The 18,433-nt window shown below is 45.1% G+C and overlaps 1 protein-coding gene across 1 annotated transcript; it reads right to left on the bottom strand.

Annotated features, from left to right (window-relative positions):
• Window positions 1–325: 325 nt before the first annotated feature.
• LOC142295603 (galactose-3-O-sulfotransferase 2-like) lies at window positions 326–18,174 on the bottom strand. The gene is made up of 2 exons (XM_075338702.1): window positions 17,823–18,174; window positions 326–1,355 (listed from the first exon to the last, which is right to left on the bottom strand). Exons 1-2 carry the CDS (start codon window positions 18,138–18,140, stop codon window positions 516–518), a joined length of 1,158 nt encoding a protein of 385 aa, XP_075194817.1. The 5' UTR covers window positions 18,141–18,174; the 3' UTR covers window positions 326–515.
• Between the last annotated feature and the right edge of the window lie 259 nt (window positions 18,175–18,433).

Here is an 18,433-nt window from a genome sequence, read left to right as displayed (position 1 = left end):
AATTGCAGGGGTGCCAATACTTTTGGCCAGCACTGTATGTACACATTTTTTGCTAACATGTCATGTCTTTCATGCGAGTACTTTGTCATTTTCTTACTCTTTATCTATTTATATATAAACCTTATCGATAGATTTAAATAGAATTCAGAAGTTTTATTGAGATTTTTCTGCATTCTGCACTTCTTTCTGTTGAGTCTATATGTTCTAAATATGTGCAGTGGGATTAGCTAATTTTGGCCTCTACTGTCTTTCGGTCTTTCTATAGCACAAGAAATAATTAAAAGAAATAACAGGAGCAATGCATACAGGACACTATCAGCACTAGATGAACTCGTTTTATAATATACGATATGTCTGGTTTCCATCTTTTTATGGGACAAAGTAGCAAGTCATGTATTTTTGCCTCCATACAAAGCTTTACTGGTGTAGGAAGTGGACATTTGTTAGAATTTGTGGAATGAGAAATTTTAAGTACGTTAATAGTTTTTATAACAAGCTTACACATCTTCAGTGGTTCATGTTTTCAATGTTGACTTGGTATAATTCTCTGATTTGATTCCTGAAAATTGTGTAATTTTAGGGGTCACTGTTACTAGTATATTCTGCATACTTTGTAGAAATCTATTGTATTGTAGTTCTGGAGTGACCAGTCTTTGACACAGCAGCTCATCATCCTTAGATAGTCCAGCCTTTAGGTTGTAACCAAGGATCCTGGCAATCCCAGACTGATAGGGCTTCATTTTCTTGTCCCTTAAGTTTTTGGGGTCAACCTCATCCTCCAGACATTTCTCGGACATTACAGTCCTCATTCTCTGGAGCTCTTTAACCTCACGTTCCATACGTTCCACTCCAAATGTCTGTACACGTTTCCAGAAAGAATTATTGAAGTAGGTATACATCTCCCAGTCCAAACTATTCCATGATTTTATCTTTTCTTGAATTTCCAGAGTTAGTGTTTTCTTAGTACTATTACTTCTACTATTGAGAGGGAAAGACAGGACATCATAGAAAGACCAGCAGAGAGCGTCCTTCAGGAGAATAAGAGACTCATCATAATATTCTGTGATCAGCACCAGATCAAATATGTTATCCATAGCGTGCCATGCTAACACTGACTGCTCAGGGGAACCATTAAGATCCAAACCTAAATCAAAAGACAGCAAATTCTTAGCAAAATTGATCAAATTGTCTGTATTTGGGTAAAATATTTTTGAATTGTTTAAAAAATCTTCCAGATTTTTAGCTTTTTTGAAAGCTCCGTAGCTCTTGTAGTAGGAAAAAGATGATTCCATCTGAGAGATTGGGTTTCGTAAGATGGTGAAATAGAACGTGTCCTCAGGCATCACTTTTTCTACCTGTTTAAAATTCATTAATTAGATAATTAATTATTAATTAATTGTAAAAATAAATTACAATAAAATGTAATTATAATTAGGCTAACTGAAGCTAAACAATATAATACAGATTGTAGATGAGCTCTTATGAAATCTTTTGCACACCCTGTGGACCTTCAGTACAAATGGACCTGTTCTGAGGGGTACTTTGCACTCTGCGACATCGCATGCCGATGCTGCGATGCCGAGCGCGATAGTGCCCGCCCCGGTCGCAGCTGCGATATCCTTGTGATAGCTGCCGTAGCGAACATTATCGCTACAGCAGCTTCACATGGACTCACCCGCCCTGCGACGTCGCTCTGGCCGGCGACCCGCCTCCTTATTAAGGGGGCGGGTCGTGCGGCGTCACTGTGACGTCACACGGCAGGCGGCCAATAGGAGTGGAGGGGCGGAGATGAGCGGGATGTAAACATCCCGCCCACCTCCTTCCTTCCGCATATCCTACGGAAGCCGCGGTGACGCCGGTAGGAGATGTTCCTCGCTCCTGCGACTTCACACACAGCGATGTGTGCTGCCGCAGGAGCGAGCAACAACATCGGACCGTCGCGTCAGCGTAATTATGGATTACGCCGACGCTGCACCGATGATACGATTACGACCCTTTTGCGCTCGTTAATCGTATCATCTAGGCTTTACACACTACGATGTCGCATGCGATGCCGGATGTGCGTCACTTTCAATTTGACCCCACCGACATTGCACCTGCGATGTTGTTGTGTGCAAAGCCCGCCTGAGGCTTTTCATTCTGTAACATGAATTTATACTGCCAAATATCGCTACAAAATTCCATTTTTCCAACACAAAGGATAAAAATGGAAGTATTTCCACAACAAAATTTGAATAATTTGCCGTGGATTTTACCACTGTGATTCTTGGAAAACAAACACAACTCGTGTGTCGTTGTTGTGTTATAAAATAAAAAGTAGCGCAGATGTCATGCAACATGTCCTTAGATACATGCAATGTAATATTATACACAAGCATTATCTTCATCAAAGCCATTAAACCCTTAAAACAGGAATCTACAGAATAATCAGGAAGGATCGGGGTGTCATCTGTAGTTCCTCTCCGTAAAAGGGTCTGAAAGAATATAAGCTGATAACAGATGGGGTGAGAGAAGAAAAAGAAACAGCACAGAAAATAAAAAGGGACCTAGCACCAAAAATGTAATTCTATTAAAAAATATAATTATATGTGTATTTACTTATTTAACATATACTGACAGTTTTGGAAATCAGTATTTATCTAAAAACCTTTGTTTTTTTATACCTATTTTTCAATATAGGCACGCTGCTGTCTTGTGCTTATACTGAAAGCATGTGTGCTTGTACGAGGGGCTGCTGATAAGTCTTTGGCTTTACCAAGAAATAAATGAAATAGGATGATGAAACTTTACATTTATTCCACATACTCTCCACTGATGTCAACACACTTCTTACATCGGTATTCCAAGTTCTGTAAGCCTAGCAAAAAGAAGGATTTCGGTTGTACTTTAAACCAGGCATCCGTAGCAGCCATTGCATCAGAAATGGTGTGAAATTTGTTACCCTTGAGGTGTTTCTTCAGGTTTGGAAACAGATAATAGTCGGAGGTAGCTAGATCTGGTGAATAAGGGGGCTAGTCAACCAGCTGTCGAAGCCCAGTTCTGCCAATTTTGCCCTGGTCGATTGTGCAGTGTGAGCGGAAGCGTTGTCTTGCAGGAGCAAGATACCTTTGGACAGCTTGCCGCGCCTTTTGGCCTTTAGAGCTGCCTTTAATTGATCCAAAAGTTCAATGTAATACCTTGCTTTGATGGTGGAATCCTTTTGAAGGTAGTCCACTAGCAGCACGCCCTCCTTATCCCAGAACAGAGACGCCATCACCTTAGTGGCTGATTTTTGTTTTGCACCCTGAACTTCTTTGGATGAGGAGAACCACTGTGCCTCCACTCTTTTTACTGCTCCTTGTTTTCAGGGTCATACAAATATTCCAGGTCTCATCCATAGTGACCAGTTGATCCAGGAAGTTCTTATCAGTCCGGAAACGCTGACAAATGGACCGGGTAGTTTTCACTCGCATGCTTCTCTGATCTGTTGTCAAACATTTGGGGACCCACTTTGCAGATAGCTTTCTCACGTTCAAATGTTCATGGATAATAACAAAACATGTTCACGGGAAATCCTCATGATCTCTGCTATTGGTTTAGCTGAAATTCGTTGTTTCATCAGTATGTGGTTGTGCACAGCATGGACGATCTCTGGAACTACCACTCTCGGTCGTCCAGGATGTTCCTCATCATTGGTGCTGAAGTGGCCCGTTTTAAAGGGAACCAATCACCAGGATTATCATATATAAGCTAAAGCCAGTGCTATACTGGCACTATCATGCAGATTATCTACATACCTGTAATAGTCACCTCGGATGTTTAGGTTTTGAAATCCAAGAAAGTGAAGTTTGTAAAATGAGCAGCTTCTTGAGTGACAGTTTCAGTGGAGCAGATCATATATTCATAGTTATCGCCTCCTTCTGTTAGAATTAGCATAAGTATTATACAAACGACTCACTTTCTCTAGCAGGGCCTGTGTTGAGGTTATACCCAGGTGACCAGAAGGGGCAGGGCCGCAGCCACCAAAGCTGGATACCAGGTCACATGGATATGACCTCACACAGGTCCTTCCACAGACACAGTGAATCGTTTGTATAATACTTATGCTAATTCTAACAGGGGGAGGGGATAACATGAATATATCTGCTCCACTGCAACTGTCACTCAAGAAGCTGCTCATTTTATAAACTTCACTTTCTTGGATTAAAAAACCTAAACATCTGAGCTGACCACTAATGGTTTGTATAGAATCAGACTGATAGTGCCAGTATAGCACTGTCTTTAGGCTATATACGAAAATCTTGGTGATTGGTTCCCTTTAAATTTGGCAGCCCAATTCTTAACTGTGGAATATGAATTTGTACCACCCTGCTCTCAGCAGCCGAGCTGCTCGGATCCGGACCTTCTGTGGGTGGCTCGAGGGTCTCCGGACCCGGGGGTCTCGCAGTCACTTCAATTGAAAAGGGGTTGTGTTTGTTTGGGGATTTGAGTCTTTGTTTCGTGACGCCACTCATGGTGTATGGTGAATTGGGACACCACTGATGCAGATAGGGAGCATCCGGGGGAGATGGTCGGCCAGCAAGTTGTTAACGCCTCCGTGAGTAGGGATGGATGCCCCGGGGCCCGGTGTTTCGGTGCTGGGGATGGTGACTATGAGGGTTGGCGCGCCTGGACGGACCAGGGTAAACTGGTTTACTCACTGTTGTAATGATTGCACACAAGTCCAATTGGTAAACCAAATTGTCAGTGGCAGGCCGCCGCGTTCTGGTATATTCGGGTCCCTCACCCAGGGTGATGGTCTGTGTCCCTTTCCTCTGCACTGTTTGGTGAGTTCTCTTTGCACTACCCTGCTTGAAACATGGGAGTCCGCTCCCAGAACTACAGGTGGGAGCCTTGCCCTCAGACGCTGACCCGTGGAATCTCTCAGGCTTGTGCTGAGGCCCTATCCTTCTATGTGGGTGTTTGTCTTCCTTAGGGACTTTGTGTGGGACAGGACCTATGATCCTGCCCTCAACCGGTGAATTAGCGTGGCTGGCTGTTCCTAGTCCTCGCATCAGGGTCCGGGTACCCCCCTCTGTGCACGGTTTCCAGTTCAGTTGTACTGTATCGGTAGCGGCGGGCTCCAACCCTGTCCCGGTCTGCCTCGGATCCCCGCACCCATCTTTCCATCTCCTGACAGACACGAACCACCATCTGCCACCTAGCCAGGACGCCGAGCTCCAACCTAGGCGCCTCTCTTCAGTTTCCTTCTGGTGACAGTCTGCCACTGTCACCTGCTCACTCCTCCACTGAACTCTAAACTTAACTGACGTGTTTCCCGCCCCTGGTGCTCTAGACCCCTAGGTGGGCGTTCTCCATCCGCATTGGTCCGGCCCACTGGTGTGTCTGTCCTACTTTAGGGGGGGGGTGACTAGGGTTTCATGTTGGCTAGGATGTAACCCTTTGAGGGAAGGTGTTCTGCGGGGGCCTATTGTGTGACTACCTGGTTTTGCCAGGGCATCACACATTGCTCCTCAATGTCTGTGACATATCACCATGAATATCCTTTGCAGACTTTCCTTGCAGAAACAAAAATTTTATCACTCCTCTGCTCTCGGTTGCTGTGAAAAAATCGCATTAGACTCCTGCATTATAATTTCCAGCGTGTGTAGTACACTGTTGCCATAAGCAACAAACACAAAATTTTGAAGACATATATATTACGGTTCGCGTTTCCGTTGTGCCTCGAACCGGTCCAGTCCCGTCATTGACTCCCACATTGGGGTCGGTCAACTCCGTAGTGCCACCTGGCCATCGCTTGAGGCATCAGGTGGCTAGAGTTTTGTATCCTCCTGAGCCTAAGTGCTCATGCTGCCAAACTGAGCATGTGCGTGATGTCATCAATGACAAAGCGGCCAATGATTGGTCATCAGTGACATAAGCGATGAAGTGTAGCCACTGATTGGTCATCGTGACATCAGCAATGACGCTGCAGCCGACACCATTACCACATGCCATGTGGTCTGGGCCAGGGAGGTGGCGATAAAAGGTCTGTTGCTCCGCCCATCGGGGCGCGAGCATCACATACTGTATGCTGACAGCTAAGGTGGCTATCCTGGCTGTCGGAGTGTTTGGGTTCCAGCGCCATTTCCTGCAGTGCTTGTGGCAGGTGTTTGTATGGATCTTTCCTCGGGTACCTGGTAACGCTAACCAGGTGATCCACGTGGTCTGACGTGCTCCTTTGCATGTGACCAGTAGTCTGCAGTGTCAGTGGCAGACTTGTGTGTATATGCCAGTGTGCAAGTGATTTTAGGGCAGGCACCAGTACCAGGTATTCGTATCTGGGTAAAGCTGTGTTTTGGCCTGGTGAGGTTCGGGGTCCTTATGGTCTGACGTGCCCCCTACGCACGTGACCAGTATGCAGCGTCAGTGGCAGACTTGTGTGTATGTGCCTGCCCTGGGTACCCAGTGATGCTAACTGGGTGGCCTACTTGGTCTAACGTGTCCTCTCTGCACGTGACATATTCCTTTGTATCTGTAGATGGTCTGACGTGCTCCTGTGTGCACGTGACCGGTTCAGTGGTAACGTTCCAGGTTGCCCAGTGACGCTAACTAGGTTTCCTCTCAGTCTGACATGTCCCTACACATGTGACCGATACCTGTTGTGTTTCCTTTGGTTTTAACTTGTCCCTACACACGTGACCATTACTTGTGTACCTGTGAGGTCAACAGGGACACGCTACACATTGGGGTGTACCCTTACAACATCCCCTTTGTTTCCTTTGGTTCTCCTGAGTTGCTGTATTTCGTCCTCCTGTCCCATAGTGGCCTTAATACCTGCCCGGCGGACTTCGGGTGACGATTGATATTATATTATTTTATATTCAATCGTCCCCTCCCTAACAATATATTTGACACATAAGGCTTTCATGTAATGTAACATTCGTTACCATAGAAACAAAAAAAGATCACAAAGCCAAAGACTTTTCAGCAGACCCTCGTAATGCGCATGTGGAAGAAGACTGGAAGCGCAGCTCCCGGGTACATTGCTGCACTTTCTTAGTAGATCACTCAATACAGTTCACCAGTGTGAGAGAATAGATTCCATTTTGTTCTTATAGTTTCCATCTTGTCCTACAGCTAATAATGTCAAAGGGTTCAGCTAATACTGATGGGTGGGGAAGTTTTACATTTCCATTCACACCTCTACTGCTCTTATTGGTACATAGTTCAGATAGACAAGGCCTTTGGCTGTGAGCTTATATAAACTGGTTACATGTACTAATAAAACAGAATTCTTTGAGTACACCACAAAGCACTGTGTAATTAATTGACTTCACGAGTGCTTGTAAAACAAATCTTATTAATTTGAAGTTACATAGGCATAGAAGGAGTATATTTCACTCACACCAGTGATAAGCAAATGAAAAAAGACTCGCTGACAAAATCCTATAAAATATACTGTACACATATCAAGGAAGTGTGCATATGGTAATATATATTAAGTAATGTGATTAATAAATAAGTGTATGTATTAGAGGACTAAATAAAAGGCAAAAAAACCCCCAAAAAACAATACATCATATAAAGAAAAAATTGTATTGCCCACAAATATGTATAATGTAACCAACTCTTTATTAAAGTAAAAGTAATCAATTTCCAAGATGGAGCACAACAGTTAAAATGTGTCAACCAGAGCAGGAGAGGACACAATAAAGTACATAAAGCCTCATAGAAAAATACAGTATGAGGAAGTGCACAAATAGAAAACAAAATATATATCAATATAAACAATGATGGGGAGTAGAACCATGCAGCGAACAATGAAAACACTTTTCTGCATGATTTAGCGCCAGCTCCAACGTGCGTTTCAGTGCAATGCCTTTGTCTGGGGCCCGAGACAATGGATGGCATTGCGCCAGTCTAGCAGGAGAGGACTTTCAGGAGTAGGTTCATGGTTTCACTCCTCATTACTGTTCTCATTGATATGTATTTTACTATTTGCGTATTGCGCTCATGTGGCCCTATGAAGTTACCGTATGTACAGTATACTCTATTATAATATTCTCTCCTGCCTTTTAACTTCAGTGCTCCCCTTTTAGACCTTCATATATTTTACTGTAATAAATTTTTGATACATTCTACTTATTTGGGGGCTTATTACAATTTTTTTTTTATACAACGTGCTTGTTCACCACCTATAAGTTGTCCCTGATGGTGCAATGACAGCCGTAGATTGGTTTAGAGAAAATGTGGGCAACACCATGTAGAGGCCTTCAAAAGTGAGCCAAGATGTGTCCTAGGAAACATTTTACAACATGACACCAGGTGGCATGTTGCTGGCGCTACTGTGACCAGCCTGCATGGCCTAAATATGCTACCATTGCCTGTAGTGGCTTTGGACTTGACTCCCATCAAGCATTGCTTGGCAATTGCAAAGGGATCTTCCAGCAGCGGATCTATGTGATTTCTGTGCCTTACTGCATTTAGCATGGCAGGACATTCCTCAGACAACCATTAATGACCTCACTAATAGCAGCCAAGGAGTGAAAGTGTGCGTATTTCTAGACTTGGTGCTCATGCTTAATACTGAATAATTTGATATGTTTTGAAAATTTTGTTTTTATTTTTTTCATCTTTTACATATCATTAACATGTGTATCCATCCTGTGATTTCCCTAATTCTATGACTTTTTCTTGTTGGTGTTGCTATTTCAATGTTGAGGTGTGTATATACAGTAGCTAAGTGCAATGTGAGAATGATACTGCTCTATAGGCCATAATGAAGTTTTAATTGTTGTCAATGATTTTAAAATCAAGAATGTAAAAATCATTTAAATCTGGACTTCATCTGAAAGGGTTGATACAAGATGTATACAGGGCATTAACTGCAATAACTCCCAAAATATCACTACTTACAGTGACTTAACGGCAGAAAGACAAATCTGCACAAAGAAAGCCCGCTTTATACGCTGCAATGTATCTTACGATGTGTCGGCGGCGTCACGTCGTAAGTGACGCACATCCGGCATCGTAAGGTACATTGCAGTGTGTGACAGGTACTTGCGATTGCGATTGAACGGTAACACGTTCATCGCACGCACATCGTTCATTTCTCTAGAATTGAACATCAGATTGTTCATCGTACCCGGGGTAGCACACAACGCAGTGTGTGACACCCCGGGAACGATGAACAGATCTTACCTGCATCCTGCGGCTCCCGGCCGGTAATGCGGAAGGAAGGAGGTGGGCGGGATGTTTACGTCCCGCTCAGCTCCGCCCCTCCGCTTCGATTGGCCGGCTGCCGCGTGACGTCGTTGTGACGCCGAACGTCCTTCCCACTCCAGGAAGTGAACGTTCGCTGCCCACATCGAGGTCATATGGACGGGTAAGTATGTGTGACGGGGGTAAATCGTATGTGCGGCACGTTCAACAAATTGAACGTGCCGCACATACAATGGGGGCGTTGCAAATCGCATACGATATCGTATGCGAAATTGCAACGTGTAAAACAGGCTTAAGGCATAATGATACAATCAAATAATAGAGACCACACTCCCCTTCATCTGCTATCAACAAGAATGCCCTGAGCGCTTTGCCATAAGGATGGAACAACTCTTTAAAAGTGATCCAAAAAATATGACAAAGACAAGAGCACCAGGGTCTTTGAAAAATTGTTGGTCTATTACCCCCACTTCATGTGTGATGTTTCTGCTCAGCAATTAGCTTTTCGCAGTCAGTCATTGCTGTGCCGAAATGTTGCACACTATGTGCTGGTAAAAAAAATCCACATTTTTCAGTTTTTCACATCCCAATGCCGTTGTCTTTCATTTACAGTCATATGAAAAAGTTTGGGCACCCCTATTAATGTTAACCTTTTTTCTTTATAACAATTTGGGTTTTTGCAACAGCTATTTCAGCTTCATATATCTAATAAATGATGGACTCGGTAATATTTCTGGATTGAAATGAGGTTTATTGTACTAACAGAAAATGTGCAATCCGCATTGAAACTAAATTTGACCGGTGCAAAGGTATGGGCACCCTTATCAATTTCTTGATTTGAACACTCCTAACTACTTTTTACTGACTTACTGAAGCACTAAATTGGTTTTGTAAACTCATTGAGCTTTGAACTTCATTGGCAGGTGTATCCAATCATGAGAAAAGGTATTTAAGGTGGCCACTTGCAAGTTGTTCTCCTATTTGAATCTCCTATGAAGAGTGGCATCATGGGCTCCTCAAAACAACTCTCAAATGATCTGAAAACAAAGATTATTCAACATAGTTGTTCAGGGGAAGGATATAAAACACCGCTCCAAATCTACTCAGGCATTCATGCAGAGGAACAATTACAATGTTCTGGAATGGCCATCCCAGTCCCCAGACCTGAATATCATTGAACATCTGTGGGATGATTTGAAGCGGGCTGTCCATGCTCGGCGACCATCAAACTTAACTGAACTGGAATTGTTTTGTAAACAGGAATGGTCAAATATACCTTTATCCAGGATCCAGGAACTTATTAAAAGCTACAGGAAGCGACTAGAGGCTGTTATTTTTGCAAAAGGAGGATCTACAAAATATTAATGTCACTTTTATGTTGAGGTGCCCATACTTTTGCACCAGTGAAATTTTTTTTAAATGCGGATTGCACATTTTCTGTTAGTACAATAAACCTCATTTCAATTCAGAAATATTACTCAGTCCATCAGTTATTAGATATATGAAACTGAAATAGCTGTTGCAAAAACCCAAATTGTTATAAAGAAAAAAGGTTAACATTAGTGATGAGCGAGTACTAAAAAGCTCGGGTGCTCGAGGCTCGGGCCGAGCATCCCAAGATACTCGTGTACTTGGCCCGAGCACCGAGCCCAATGTTATCCTATGGGAGACCCGAGTATTTTTATGACATGACCCCCGGCAGCATGTAGAAACCCTAAAAATGTCACAAAAGTCTCAGAAGAGTGCTCAAATGACATGGCAACAGCATGGGGAAGACCCCTTGAAGCATTTATCACTCAAAAGTCACAGCTGTGAACAATTTTGTCCGCGTTTTACGCCATTTTTACGGACTCACCAGAAAACCTTCAAAAATGACACCAAAATGAATTTTCATGGCGGAAATGTTAAGGGCACATACCCAATAGTGAGATAGAGCTGGTGTATGTTACTTTTGGAGATTACATGAAAGATTTTACGTGAAAACATTGTGTGGCACTCCGATGTCCCTGAGAAGAGACGTACATGAAGGCCTCTTGAGTCTAATGTGCCCATTTTGAGGAAGTGAGTCTTTGTGGTATTTTCCTTTGCCAGGGCAGTCCAAAATTGTGAGGTTCACCAATGCCCCTGCATACAGACGTGCATGAGGGCCTGTAAACCTGAAGTGCCCATTGTAAGGAAGTGGGTCTATTGTAGTATAGCCCTTAGGCAGGGCAGCCAAAAATTGGGAGGCTCCACATTGTCCCTGGATAGAGACATGCATGAGGGCCTGTAAACCTGAAGTGCCCATTGTAAGGAAGTGGGTCTATTGTAGTATAGCCCTTAGGCTGGGCAGCCAAAAATTGGGAGGCTCCACATTGTCCCTGGATAGAGACGTGCATGATGGCCTGTAAACCAGAAGTGCCCATTGTAAGGAAGTGGGTCTATTGTAGTATAGCCCTTTGGCAGGGCAGCCAAAAATTGGGAGGCTCCACATTGTCCCTGGATAGAGACCTGTTAGGTTCTTAGTGCGTCCGTGCTTGCATTTAAAAACCGCACGTGTGTGCCTGTTGGTGGCAGCGTTCAGGTGCACTTGTGTGCGTTTTGCACAAACTTGGATATAACGCACAAGTCTAGTGAATACACATCAGCACAGCATTGCAAAATGCGCAAGGGCGTTGGCAACGAACAAGGAAGTGGACGTGATGGTGGTGCAGGCAGAGACCGAGGTCGTGTGCAAGCTCTAATTTCGCAACTAACAAAGGGCCACATCTACTCGCTCGCACATCCTGTCCCAAATTCTTGGGGACCGCAGCAGTACACCGCTCTTGAACCAAGACCAGTGTCAACAGGTTGTTAGTTGGATAGCGGATAATGCTTCCAGTCAGATTGGCACCACCACAAACACTCTGTCTTCCACACGGTCAAGTGTCAGTAGCCGTGATACTGCACCGCACATTTCAGAACCTGATCCTCCTTCCTACCACCAGGCCGAGTACACGTCCACGGACACTTGGAAGAGCTGTTTACGTTTCCATTCACACATTCTGGCCTCTCGCCAGCTCCTGTTGAAGTGGGTCATGACGAGATTGTATGTACAGATGCCCAAATATTTGAGCAGCCACGTTCTCACGAAGTTGGCAATGTGTCTCAACAAGGGGTGGACGATGATGAGACACAATTGTCAGGAAGTCAGGAGGAGGAGCAGGGTGCGGAAGAGGAAGACGACATGGTGGATGATCCAGTAACTGACCCAACCTGGCAGGAGGATATGCAGAGCAAGGACAGCAGTGCACAGGGGGAGGGAGGCGTAGCATCCCAACAGGCAGTAAGAAGCAGGGTGGTGGCCCCAGGCAGAAGTCAGGCAACCGTTCCCCGGAACAACAACACGACACAAGGTGCATGTACAAATGTTAGGTCTTCCCGAGTCTGGCAGTTTTTTAAGTTGGCTCCAGATGATTCTAAAAAGGCCATTTGCAACACCTGCCATGCCAGCATCAGCAGGGGTACCAAAACTAGCAGCTTGACCACCACCAGCATGATCAGGCACATGTCAGCCAAGCACCCGACTTTGTGGGATGTACAACAGAGTCGAGGAGCAGTGCTTGCTGATGTCAAGCCTCCTCCGGCCCTGCACCAGCAGTTGCCCACGCAGAAATAACACCATCATCAAGCACGTCCTTGTCCCAGCGCAGCGTTCAGTTATCCTTTCAGCAAACCTTTGAACGCAGGCGCAAATACACTGCCAACGCCCCACATGCCACACTTCTAAATGCTAACATTTCGCGACTGCTTGTGCTGGAAATGTTGCCTTTTAGGCTGGTGGAGACAGAAGCATTCCGCGACCTGATGGCGGCAGCTGTCCCACGTTACTCGGTCCCCAGCCGCCACTATTTCTCCCGGTGTGCCGTCCCCGCATTGCATAACCACGTGTCACCAAACATCACACATGCCCTGAACAATGCTGTTTCAGCCAAAGTCCACCTAACCACAGACACGTGGACAAGTGCTTGTGGGCAAGGCCACTACATCTCGTTGACGGCACACTGGGTTAATATTGTGGAAGCTGGGACCCAGTCTGAGCGAGGGACGGAACACGTGCTTCCCACACCAAGGTTTGCAGGCCCTACCTCAGTCAGGGTTTCACCTACACTCTACAGCTCCGGAATGTCATGCCCCTGTGCCTCCTCCTCCTCCTGCGCATCCTCATCCACTTTACCCTCCACACCAGTCCCAAGCTGGAAGCACTGCAGCACTGCCTCGGCGAAGCGGCAACAGGCTGTGCTGAAGCTAATCTGCATAGGTGACAAACCCCACAATGCAGTAGAGGTGTGGACAGCTCTGAAACAGCAGGCAGATCACTGGCTCACACCTCTGAACCTAAAGCCAGGAAAGGTCGTGTGTGACAATGGCCGGAACCTGGTGGAGGCTTTGAGGCGAGGCCAGCTGACACATGTTCCATGCGTGGCCCATGTGCTCAACCTCGTGGTTCAGCGGTTTCTAAAGTCATACCCAGAGCTGTCTGATCTGCTGGTAAAAGTTCTCCACCTGTCTGCACATTTTCGAAAGTCACCTACTGCTTCAGCCGGCTTTGCCGGCTTTCAGCGCCATTTGCATCTTCCGGCTCACAGACTGGTGTGTGATGTCCCCACGCTTTGGAATTCAACTCTGCACATGTTGGTCAGGATATGTGAGCAGAAGAGGGCAGTTGTTGAGTACCTGCATCACCTAAGCCGTCGGGAAATGGGTCAAACTCCACACAACACCTGAGGAGTGGAGATGGATGTCCGACCTATGTGCCATCCGCCAAAACTTTGAAGACTCCACCAAGATTGTGAGCGGCGATGAGTTGGAGCAAGAAACAGTAGTGGGTGTGGGTGATAACACACAGCCCAGCCTCGTCTCATCACAACGTGCAGTGGAGGACTATGATGAGGAGGAGGATGAAGACATGGAGCAACTCTCCGGCCAAATTGAGGATATGACATGCAGTCATATCCTCGGTTCAGCATGGCTGGCCAGAGGACAGGGTAGATGATGATGAGGAGGAGGACAGCATGTTCAGTCATCGTGTTGGTCAGGATACTGAAGTGATGGCTGTTAAGAGTCTGGCGCACATGGCTGACTTTATGGTAAGCTGCCTGTCTCGTGACCCTCGCGTTAAGAACATCTTGGCCGACAATCATTACTGGTTGGTAACACTGTTAGACCCACGCTAAAAGGAGAACTTTATGTCTCTTATTCCCGAGGCGGAGAGGTCAGGCAAAATGCAGCAGTTCCAGAAGGCCATAGTCACGGAAGTAGGCAAAGCATTCCCCTCACAAAACGCTAGCGGCATAGGTCAGGAATCAGTGGACAACCAAGGCGTACAGCCGAGAGGGGCACAAGTCCAATCCGCCAGAGGTAGGGGAACAGTCTTTAAGATGTGAGACAGTTTTCTCAGCCCCTCACATACCACAGCCCCTGAGGTGCGGGGTAGTGCCACAAGAAATTCTAAGTTTGCCCAGATGCTCAAGGAGTACCTTGCAGATCGAACAACTGTACTCCGACATTCCTCTGTGCCTTACAATTATTGGGTATCCAAGCTGGACACGTGGCATGAATTGGCTCTCTACGCCTTGGAAGTCCTGGCCTGCCCTGCCACTAGCGTTTTGTCAGAGCGTGTTTTTAGTGCCGCAGGTGGAATCATTACAGATAAACGCACCCGCCTGTCAACTGAAAATGCTGACAGGCTGACTCTGATCAAGATGAACAAGGGTTGGATTGGGCCAGACTTCACCAGCAAATGACAGCGGAATTTAAAGTTTGTAACGGGAATTTGCCATGTACCTCCACTCACCCATGGGTACACACTTCTGGACTTTGGCTAATCGCTGGACTGCTCCTCCTTCTCCTCATGCGCCACCATGATGACCTTTACAATAGTTAGGCCGTTGTTTCAGGTATACCCCCAGTGGTAAATTTTTTCGCCCATTCTTTCAGAATGGGCATTACAACGACAGGAGACCCGCTCCTTTGCAATGGGAACAATGTTTTGAGGCCCTCATGCACGTCTCTATCCAGGGACAATGTGGAGCCTCCCAATTTTTGGCTGCCCTGCCAAAGGGCTATACTACAATAGACCCACTTCCTTACAATGGGCACTTCAGGTTTACAGGCCATCATGCACGTCTCTATCCAGGGACAATGTGGAGCCTGACGCTACCACCGACAGCCACACACGTGCGGTTTTTAAATGCAAGCACGGACGCAATAAGAACCTAACAGGTTTTTAGGAGCGACAATTACTGAGAAGTTTGACACTATCAGACACTGCTGACTGACGTGTATTATTCACTAGACTTGTGCGTTATATACTAGTTTGTGAAAAACGTACACAAGTGCACCTGTACGCTGCCACCGACAGCCACACACGTGCGGTTTTTAAATGCAAGCACGGACGCAATAAGAACCTAACAGGTTTTTAGGAGCGACAATTACTGAGAAGTTTGACACTATTAGACACTGCTGACGTGTATTATTCACTAGACTTGTGCGTTATATACTAATTTGTGAAAAACGCACACAAGTGCACCTGTACGCTGCCACTAACAGCCACACACGTGCGGTTTTTAAATGCAAGCACGGACGCAATAAGAACCTAACAGGTTTTTAGGAGCAACAATTACTGAGAAGTTTGAAACTATCAATCACTGCTGACTGACGTGTATTATTCACTAGACTTGTGCGTTATATACTAGTTTGTGCAAAACGCACACAAGTGCACCTGTACACTGCCACCGACAGGCACACACGTGCGGTTTTTAAATGCAAGAACGGACGCAATAAGAACCTAACAGGTTTTTAGGAGCAACAATTACTGAGAAGTTTGACACTATCAGACACTGCTGACTGACGTGTATTATTCACTAGACTTGTGCGTTATATACTAGTTTGTGCAAAACGCACACAAGTGCACCTGTACGCTGCCACTGACAGGCACACACGTGCGGTTTTTAAATGCACGCACGGACGCACTAAGAACCTAACAACTTTTTAGGAGCGACAATTACTGAGAAGTCTGACACTATCAGGACTGTTTTAGACTGTGTACACCAGCCCCAGATATGATGAAGGCTGGTATACGGTCACCACTAGGAATGGCTATATACCCTGCCTGCCTGCCTGTATACAGCTACAATAGTCCTGAGAAGGACTCTTCTGGTCACTAGCCTGTATTCCGACCTGGCTATACCCTGCCTGCCCTGCCTGTATACAGCAACAATAGTTCTGAGAAGGACTCTGCTCCTGTACTCCGACCTGGCTATACCCTGCCTGCCTGTATACAACTACAATAGTCCTGAGAAGGACTTCTGGTCACACTGTTTGCAGCCCATGCTACGGAAATAACTATAAAGGGCCGCAAACCTTTCCCTGAAGCAGCAACACTCTCCCCGCACTGACTGTCTGGATGGCTGTGTGCAGAGCACAGCGCGCCCGCCGGTATAAAGGCTCGGTCACGCTGTGTAGGCCAGCCAATCACTGCAATTCCACAACTAACAGGGCTGTGGCATTGCAGTGGTCTGCCAGCCAATCCCTGCATGAGGGCTGGCTCTCAAAAGAGCGCCAACATGCAGGGATGAAGACCACGAGTACAGCACGAGTATCGCGAGATTACTCGGTCCCCGCCGAGTAGCCCGAGTACAGTGATACTCGTGCGAGTACCGAGTAGTGACAAGCATACTCGCTCAACAGTAGTTAACATAAATAGGAGTGCCCAAACTTTTTCATATGACTGTATTTTTTATCTACTGTATAATGAAATATGTACCATTATTTTAAAGAAAATGTAAAAATTATAACTGTCAATAAATTCCAACTACATATAATGTCCAAATATTACTGATGTAGGGACCTATAACCGTGCCTGTCACTGCGTTTTATGTAAGAACACTCTTACTAGCCCTGTACTAAATATTTTTTAAATATATAACTAATTAAAAATAAAAAATACTGATATTGAGCACCTTCTAATAAACCAATTCTCCAGCAGGAGTCTGGTCCAAACTTATGGGTTGTAGGATCCTAGCATATCAAGATGCCAAGCTACATCCCACAACCCTCCATGGTAGCTTAAAGGGGCTGTCCACTACTTGGACAACCCCCTTCTCATTCCCCATGTTTGAACCTGTTAGAATAAAAAAACTTATACTCCCCTCCTGGCCGGCACAATTCCAACGGAATCAGCGCTAGCTCACCTGAGGCTCAGGGGATGTTGTTACATCACATGAGCCCCGTGTCCAATCAGCGTCAGTTTCTCTCTGATTGGGTGTGGGGCTCATGTGATGTAACAACCTCCCTTGACCCCAGGAGAGAAAGTGCTAGCACTGCTAGAATGGTGCCCATAGTGAAGTTGAGAATATGCTTTTTTATTTTAAAGAATGAATGGAGCGTGATTAACTACCAATCCATTCCTACTGGGCTCTTCAGAGCCCCTGTTCTTGGGATCCTTGGTGGTCTTAGCAATGAGTTCCCCAGTGATTATGAAGTTCTTCTTTATCCGATGGATAGGGGAAATCTTCCAAACTTGGTACAAACCCTTTAATGAAATTTGCTTTGTTAGTCAGCCAAAGGTTTAAATATTTCTGTTCTTTTAAATTACTATTGAGTCATTCATAACTCACCTCTGTAATCCTGAAGCGCATATGATGACACATAATATTAAAAATCTTTTTTGTTTTTGCAGAGAATCCATTTACATAAGAGGCTTTGAAAAAACTGGGATAGAAGTATTGAGATGAGCGAGCAGGGAAGGCAAAGGTTAAGTTGCGAAATTCTCCATAACGGAACAGAATGTTCATAATAGAGCTGCTCGCCGTCTTGTGAGTTTTTAGGAAGAAGATGTTGTCCTTGGGTTGACAAGATTTTGTGTCTTCTTTGCTCCTGACAGTAGAATCCAGAATTAAACTTTTTTCATTTCCTAATCTAGCTTTTAAAGTCATTAACACTTCAGTCCACTTCGGCCCTTTTAATGTCTCGGACAATTGACCTTTTTGCAAATAATTCAACAGTTCAGATGCAATATCTTGTTCTTTGATGAATTTGCTGTCACCTCCTTCAAGTCCATAGGTAACTTCATCTCCATTATAGGAATGTACTAAATTTGAGATGAAAGGAATCTCATGTTTTTCATACCTGTATGAGAACAAAATAGCTTTTAAGAGAAATTATAAAAACAATAGTGATCATATAAGTAAATAAGTCTGATAATTTACACATTAAATGAAGTATACCT

The sequence above is a fragment of the Anomaloglossus baeobatrachus genome, chromosome 3 (assembly GCF_048569485.1).
Source record: "Anomaloglossus baeobatrachus isolate aAnoBae1 chromosome 3, aAnoBae1.hap1, whole genome shotgun sequence".
Classification (NCBI taxonomy): domain Eukaryota; kingdom Metazoa; phylum Chordata; class Amphibia; order Anura; family Aromobatidae; genus Anomaloglossus; species Anomaloglossus baeobatrachus.
Note: the sequence above shows the minus strand (reverse complement) of the source record. Positions and strands in the feature narration are given on the sequence as shown.

Bases quoted from the DNA above. Each gene is read 5' to 3' on its own strand.
- LOC142295603 (XM_075338702.1), bottom strand. From the start codon at position 18,140: ATGACTTTAAAAGCTAGATTAGGAAATGAAAAAAGTTTAATTCTGGAT. The intron at 1,356-17,822 runs GTGAGTTATGAA...AATTTTAAACAG, and splicing joins TGCGCTTCAGGATTACAGAG to GTAGAAAAAGTGATGCCTGA.